The 6,312-nt window shown below is 52.9% G+C and overlaps 1 protein-coding gene across 1 annotated transcript in view; it reads left to right on the forward strand.

Annotated features, from left to right (window-relative positions):
• The first annotated feature begins 94 nt into the window (after nt 1-94).
• The window catches only part of PRRG2 (proline rich and Gla domain 2), a 9,294-nt gene continuing 3,076 nt past the window's right edge, over nt 95-6,312 (forward strand). The window contains exons 1-5 of the mRNA XM_037735761.1: nt 95-681; nt 1,901-1,998; nt 2,240-2,415; nt 2,602-2,645; nt 4,013-4,074. Of these exons, the coding sequence (XP_037591689.1) occupies nt 1,914-1,998; nt 2,240-2,415; nt 2,602-2,645; nt 4,013-4,074 (367 nt within the window). The 5' untranslated portion in view covers nt 95-681; nt 1,901-1,913. The remainder of the gene's footprint in view (nt 682-1,900; nt 1,999-2,239; nt 2,416-2,601; nt 2,646-4,012; nt 4,075-6,312) is intronic.

Here is a 6,312-nt window from a genome sequence, read left to right on the forward strand (position 1 = left end):
GTTGACCAGGATGGTCTCGATCTCTTGACCTCGTGATCCACCCGCCTCGGCCTCCCAAAGTGCTGGGATTACAGGCTTGAGCCACCGCGCCCGGCTCAAATATCCACTTTTCTTGCTGCATCTTAAAACACATGGAGAAGGGACAACTGCGCTCCCATTTTATAGACAGAACCATTGGAAATGGAAAGGCAAAGCCGTTCCAGTCGTCCTCGGGAAACAGGGATTCACTGCGGCACTGCCCAGCTGTCCCAGGAACTAAGGCACATCGTTCCCGCCAGTTTCTAGATATCTAGAGACCCAGACATTGATTTTTCTAGCTTGGCCAGGCGAACACCCAGGGGAGAGGCGGAGCGGTTAGGGGCAGGAGGAAAAAGGAGGGTCGAATGCCATCTCCCAAGTGCCCCAAGGTATTCGACACCTTGGCTCCCCCAGGGAGCTCAGGCCTTTAAGTCCTTTATCCAAAGGTCCCTTTAAATACTTTGTCCCTTACCTGAGTCCCGCCCAGGGCAGGTAATAACAAGCTCCGCCCCTCTGCCAGAAACCGGCATCGGGCCTGGTTACCCGGAGTGGGGAGCCCCTCCTCCCCCCTCCCCTCTTCCCTGTCACCCTTCACAGGTGGCTATAGGTGGCCAAGGAGGTCCGGATTAAAGAGGAAGGGGCAGTGCTCACAGGTCTGGGCAGGTAAGTGAATGTTCCTGGAGGAAAAGCTTGGCTTGGGGACCCAGGCATCCTAGCTCCCCGCCCCTCTGAGACCTAGAAGTCTGGGGCTCCTAGGCTTAGGAGTTCAGGGTCCCTGCCCCCTTAGATCCCTAGACCCAAAAATATATTTAATCCCCGGCCTCTGCCTCTGTCGTAATCTTTGTTGTCTGTGCATGGATGTGACAATGAACACAGAAGCACAAGTGGAAATTACCAGGAAGGGAAGAGTCCAGATCACCAATGGACATGTTTATGAGCGCCTGGGTCGGGTGCTGCAGACACAGTGGAGAAAAAGATAAGCTCCCTGGTCTATTCTCTGGCGACACTGCCTTCACTGAAATCCTGGCTCTCACACTTGCACACTGTGTGACCTTGGGCAAGTTAATTTACCTCGCTGTGCCTCAGTTTTCTCTTCTCTAAAATTGACGATAATAGGATTCCTGGCTATGTGTGGTGGCTCACGCCTGTAATCCCAACACTTTGGGAGGTTGAGGCGAGCTGATCACTTGAGGTCAGTGGTTTGAGACCAGCCTGGCCAACATGGTGAAACCTCATCTCTACTAAAACTACACAAATTGCCGGGCGCGGTGGCTCAAGCCTGTAATCCCAGCACTTTGGGAGGCCGAGGCGGGTGGATCACGAGGTCAAGAGATCGAGACCATCCTGGTCAACATGGTGAAACCCCGTCTCTACTAAAAATACAAAAATTAGCTGGGCGTGGTGGCGCGTGCCTGTAATCCCAGCTACTCAGGAGGCTGAGGCAGGAGAATTGCCTGAACCCAGGAGGCGGAGGTTGTGGTGAGCCGAGATCGCGCCATTGCACTCCAGCCTGGGTAACAAGAGCGAAACTCCGTCTCAAAAAAAAAAAAAACACTACACAAATTAGCTGGGCGTGGTGATCCGTGCCTGTAATCCCAGCTACGCAGGAGGCTGAGGCAGGAGAATCGCTTGAACCCGGGAGGCAGAGGTCACAGTGAGCTGAGATAGTGTCACTGCACTTCAGCCTGAATGGCAGAGCGAGACTGTGTCCCAAAAGAAAAGTGAAACGAGTTTATATAGGTAAACGGTGTCTGGCACCAGTGTCTGCTTGTGTAACTGTCCACTGTTATTATCATTACGGACCGCAGAGGCCAGTCAGAGAGATACTGCCTCACTACGCAGGGACTGAGGCCCTTGTCAGCTGTAGCACACCTACTTCTAGGCGTCCACAAAATATGAGGGGCCACCCCTCTCTGCTGCTGCTATACATGGGATTTACCACCTGCCTCAATACTTCACCCAGTGGGGAGAAAGACCAAGGTGAGTGTGTGGGGGAAGTAGTGTCCAGGCACTTGACCTTGGCCTCCCCCGACTCAGGAATGCCTGCCTCTATTCCCCCCCTCTTCCAGGAATCCAGGGCCCGGCCCTTTCCTCCTTCAGACCCAGGAGTCTGGATTCCCAGTCCCTACTCCTTCCTCCAGGACCCCACTGCTCCCCATCCCCCTGTGACTCCGGCCCTAGGGACCCTCTGTTTTTCTCTCCCTCACATCTTTGGGCCCAGAAGTCTTCCTGGGTCCCCCAGAGGCCCAGAGCTTCCTGAGTCGCCATACCCGGATTCGAAGAGCCAATCACTGGGACCTGGAGCTGTTCACACCGGGGAACCTGGAACGGGAGTGTCTGGAAGAGAAGTGTTCCTGGGAAGAGGCCAGGGAGTATTTTGAGGACGACACTCTCACGGTGAGGCCTTCGAGACCCTGGAGGCCAGGGCCCCCGTCTTCTCTATACCTGAGGGGAGGTTGCGGGGATGTTCTGGCCCTCAACTCCCTCCTCCCCGTCTCAGAAATCAGGGTGGGCTCGTTTGGGTTGTGAACATCCCAGCTGAATTGCCGCTTTTCCTCTTTTTTCCACTCCTCTCCCTTCAAGGAGCGCTTTTGGGAGAGCTACATCTACAATGGGAAAGGAGGTGAGTGAGGGGCTGAAGCCGTCTTCTTCCGTGCAGCCATGGCAGCCCCTTCCCAGGGAGGACAAACCAATGTCCTCCACCCCAAATTAGGGACAAGAATTGTCTGCCCCCCAATTCTCTGCTCCCTGAAGCTGGCTACTAAGGGAGTTTCCTCCCTTAAGACCCCAGCTTGATGCCGGGCATGGTGGCTCAAGCCTGTAATCCCAGCACTTTGGGAGGCCGAGGTGGGCGGATCACAAAATCAGGAGTTCAAGACTAGTCTGGCCAACATAGTGACTAAAAATACAAAAGATAGCCGGGTGTAGTGGTATTCGCCTGTGATCCCAGCTACTTGGGAGGCTGAAGCAAGAGAATTGCGTGAATCTGGGAGGCAGAGGTTGCAGTGAGCTGAGATCATGCCACTGCACTCCAGCCCAGGTGATAGTGCGAGACTTTGTCTCAAAAAAAAAAAGACCCCAGTTTGTCTGAGGAGCCCCCCACGTCTTATTATTATTTTATTTTTAATTATTTTTGAGATAGGGTCTGGCTCTGTCGCCCAGGCTGGGTGCTGTGGTACAATCTTGGCTCACCGCAACCTTAACCTCCCAGGCCCAAGCGATCCTCCCACCTCAGTCTCCGGATTAACTGGGATTCCAGGCACACACCACAATGATAATTTTTGTAGTCTTTGTAGAGACGGGGTCTGTGTTGCCCAGGCTGCTCTTGAAGGCCTGGTCTCCAGCAGTCCTCCTGCTTCAGCCTCCCAAAGTGCTGGGATGACAGGTGTCAGGCCCCACCACATCTTATTGGATGCAGGTCCCCTGTCCCTAGGAAGGGAAACGTGTCAGTGGAGGGAAAGGATAGAGCTATGTGGTCTGTCAGGCCTTCGGCTCAGAGTGGGCAGCCCCACCTGCATCCAGAGTAAGTGGAAAGACCAGCCCCTCTGGCAGCTTGGTTGCTGGGGACACTGCCCTCTAGCAACAGGACCAAGGGAGGAAGCCTGCCCGTCCTCACCTGCCCATTTTGCCCCCCACAACCCCTCCTCTGAGTTCCGAGGCCCTATCTTGTTGGCAGCCTTGTTGCTAAGGGGGGCCGCTCCTTAGCAACGGGGCCTGGCCAGGCCAGACCAGACGAAGAAGCCTGAAGCAGTACCTGGCTGGTCTCCCCTCCCCCACAGCCCCATCCCAGCAGCTGCCTGGTTGCTAAGGAGGCCTTCTCCCTAGCAACCACACCTAGCTAGGCTTTAGGACCCAAGGCCTCCTGCCCACTGGAGGACCACCCTCTGGGCCCCCAATGCCCCACCCCCTTGTGGCCCAGTTGCTAGGGGTAGATGCACCTTAGCAACAGGCCCTAGGTCTGGACTGGCGCCTCACATTGGAGCCTGGTTGCTAGGGGAGGTAACTCCTTCCCAACAGGCGTCGTGAGGCCTGGTGGCTCCTTGAATCCACCTGAAGGTACCCAAATCAGGAGAACCTGTCTTCTGAAGCCGCACTTGTGCTTTTTTCTAAAGGGGCACAAAAGTTTGAGGTTTACTGCAGCTGGATGCAGTGGCTCATGCCTGTAATCCCAGCGCTTTGGGAGGCCGAGGCAAGTGGATCACCTGAGATCAGGAGTTCGAGATCAGCCTGGCCAACGTAGTGAAACCCCATCTCTACTCAAAATACAAAAATTAATTAATACAAAAATACAAAAAGGTGTGGTGAGGTATGCTGTAATCTCAGCTACTCGAGAGGCTGAGGCAGGAGAATTGCTTGAACCCGGGAGGTGGAGATTGCAGTGAGCTGAGATTGCATCACTGCACTCCAGCCTGGGGGACAGAGTGAGACTCCATCACAAAAAAAAAAAAAATCTGGGGTTTACTTTTGGAGGAAAGCCCGCCTACCTAGTGCCCATAGAAATTTCCCCAGGAGCAAGCAGTAGCAAGCCCTCCCCAAGCCCAACGGCTCCCTGTGCCCCGCTTGTCCTTAGACTGGAGGCCTTGGATTACAAACAGGGCTGCACCTTAGTAACAGGTCAAACAGGAGCTCTAGATTCTTAGTTATGTTTTGGGGGATCCCTAAATTCCTCATTTGTTTTCTGTTGTTTTTGAAATGAGGTCTTGCTCTATCGCCCAGGCTGGAGTGCAGTGGCACAATCACGGCTCACTGCAGCTCAAGTGATCTTTCCACCTAAGCCTCCTGAAGAGCTGGGATTACAGGAACGCACCACCACGCCCAGATAATTAAAACAAATTGTTTTTGTAGAGATGGGGTCTCACTGTGTTGTCCAGGCTGGTCTTGAACTCCTGAGCTCAAGTGATCCTCCTGCCTTGGCCTCCAAAGTGCTGGGATTACAGGCACGAACCACTATGCCTTGCCAATTCTTCCATTAAGTGAATTTTTTCCAGCTTTCTGGTAAACTCAGAAACGTTCCTGTCGATTCTGTTCTTCCTTCAGAGTTCAGGCCTTGCCAATCCATGGCCTGGTTGGTAAAAAGAAACTGCATTCCAGAGTGGACAGTTACCAGAGAAAACACTGGAACCTCCCTCTTCTAGCCCCCCACCAGTTAAATTTGCAATTTTTTTTGCATTTTATTTTTTGTATTTGTTTTTTATTTTCCTTTTTCTTTTTTGAAATGCAGTTTTGCTCTGTCACTCAGGCTGGAGTGCAGTGGCACAATCCTAGCTCACTGCAGCCTCTAACTCCTGGGCTCAGGTACGTGTTACCAGGCCCCACTAAACCTTTTTTTTGAGACAGAGTCTCGCTCTGTTGCCCAGGCTGGGGTGCAGTTGTGTAATCCCGGCTCACTGCAGCCTCCACCTCCCAGGTTCAAGTGATTCTCGTGCCTCAACCTCCTGAGTAGCTGGGATTACAGGTATGCGCCACCACACCTAGCTAATTTTTGTATTTTTAGTAGAGATGGGTTTTCACCATGTTGACCAGGCTGGTCTTGAACTCCCGGCCTCAGGGAGTCCACCTGCCTTGGCCTCTCAAAATGCTGAGATTACAGGTGTGAGCAACCAGCCTCAGCCAGGCCCAGTTAATTTTTGGATTCTTTTTTTTTTTTTGAGATGGAGTCTCGCTCTGTTGTCCAGGCTGGAGTGCAGTGGCACGATCTCGGCCCACTGCAACCTCTACCTCCCGGGTTCAAGCGATTTTCTGCCTTCGCCTCCCAAGTAGCTGGGATTACAGGCGCCTGCCACCACACCCAGCTAATTTTTTTGTATTTTTAGTAGAGATGGGGTTTCACCATCTTGGCCAGGCTGGTCTTGAACTCTTGACCTTGTGATCCACCCGCATCGGCCTCCTAAAGTGCTGGGATTTCAGCCATGAGCCACTGCTCCTGACCTTTTTTTTTTTTTTTGAGACAGTCTCTCTCTGTTTCACAGGCTAGAGGGCAGTGTCAAGGTCTCAGCTCAATGAAACCTCCATCTTCCAGGCTCAAGTAATTCTTCTGCCTCAGCTTCCTGAGTAGTTGGGATTACAGGCACACGAACACTCGCCTGCACACCCAGCTATTTTTTTGTATTTTTAGTAGAGACAGGGTTTCACCATGTTGTCCAGGCTGGTCTTGAGCTCCTGACCTCAAGAGATCCACCTGCCTTGGCCTCCCAAGTGCTGGGATTACAAGCATGAGCCACTGCATCGGGCCTGATTTCATTAAGTATTCACAGTGGGGTAGGGGTTATGGTTCCCTTTTTTTTTTTTTTTGAG

The sequence above is a fragment of the Cebus imitator genome, unplaced genomic scaffold, assembly GCF_001604975.1.
Source record: "Cebus imitator isolate Cc_AM_T3 unplaced genomic scaffold, Cebus_imitator-1.0 Scaffold948, whole genome shotgun sequence".
NCBI lineage: Eukaryota > Metazoa > Chordata > Mammalia > Primates > Cebidae > Cebus > Cebus imitator.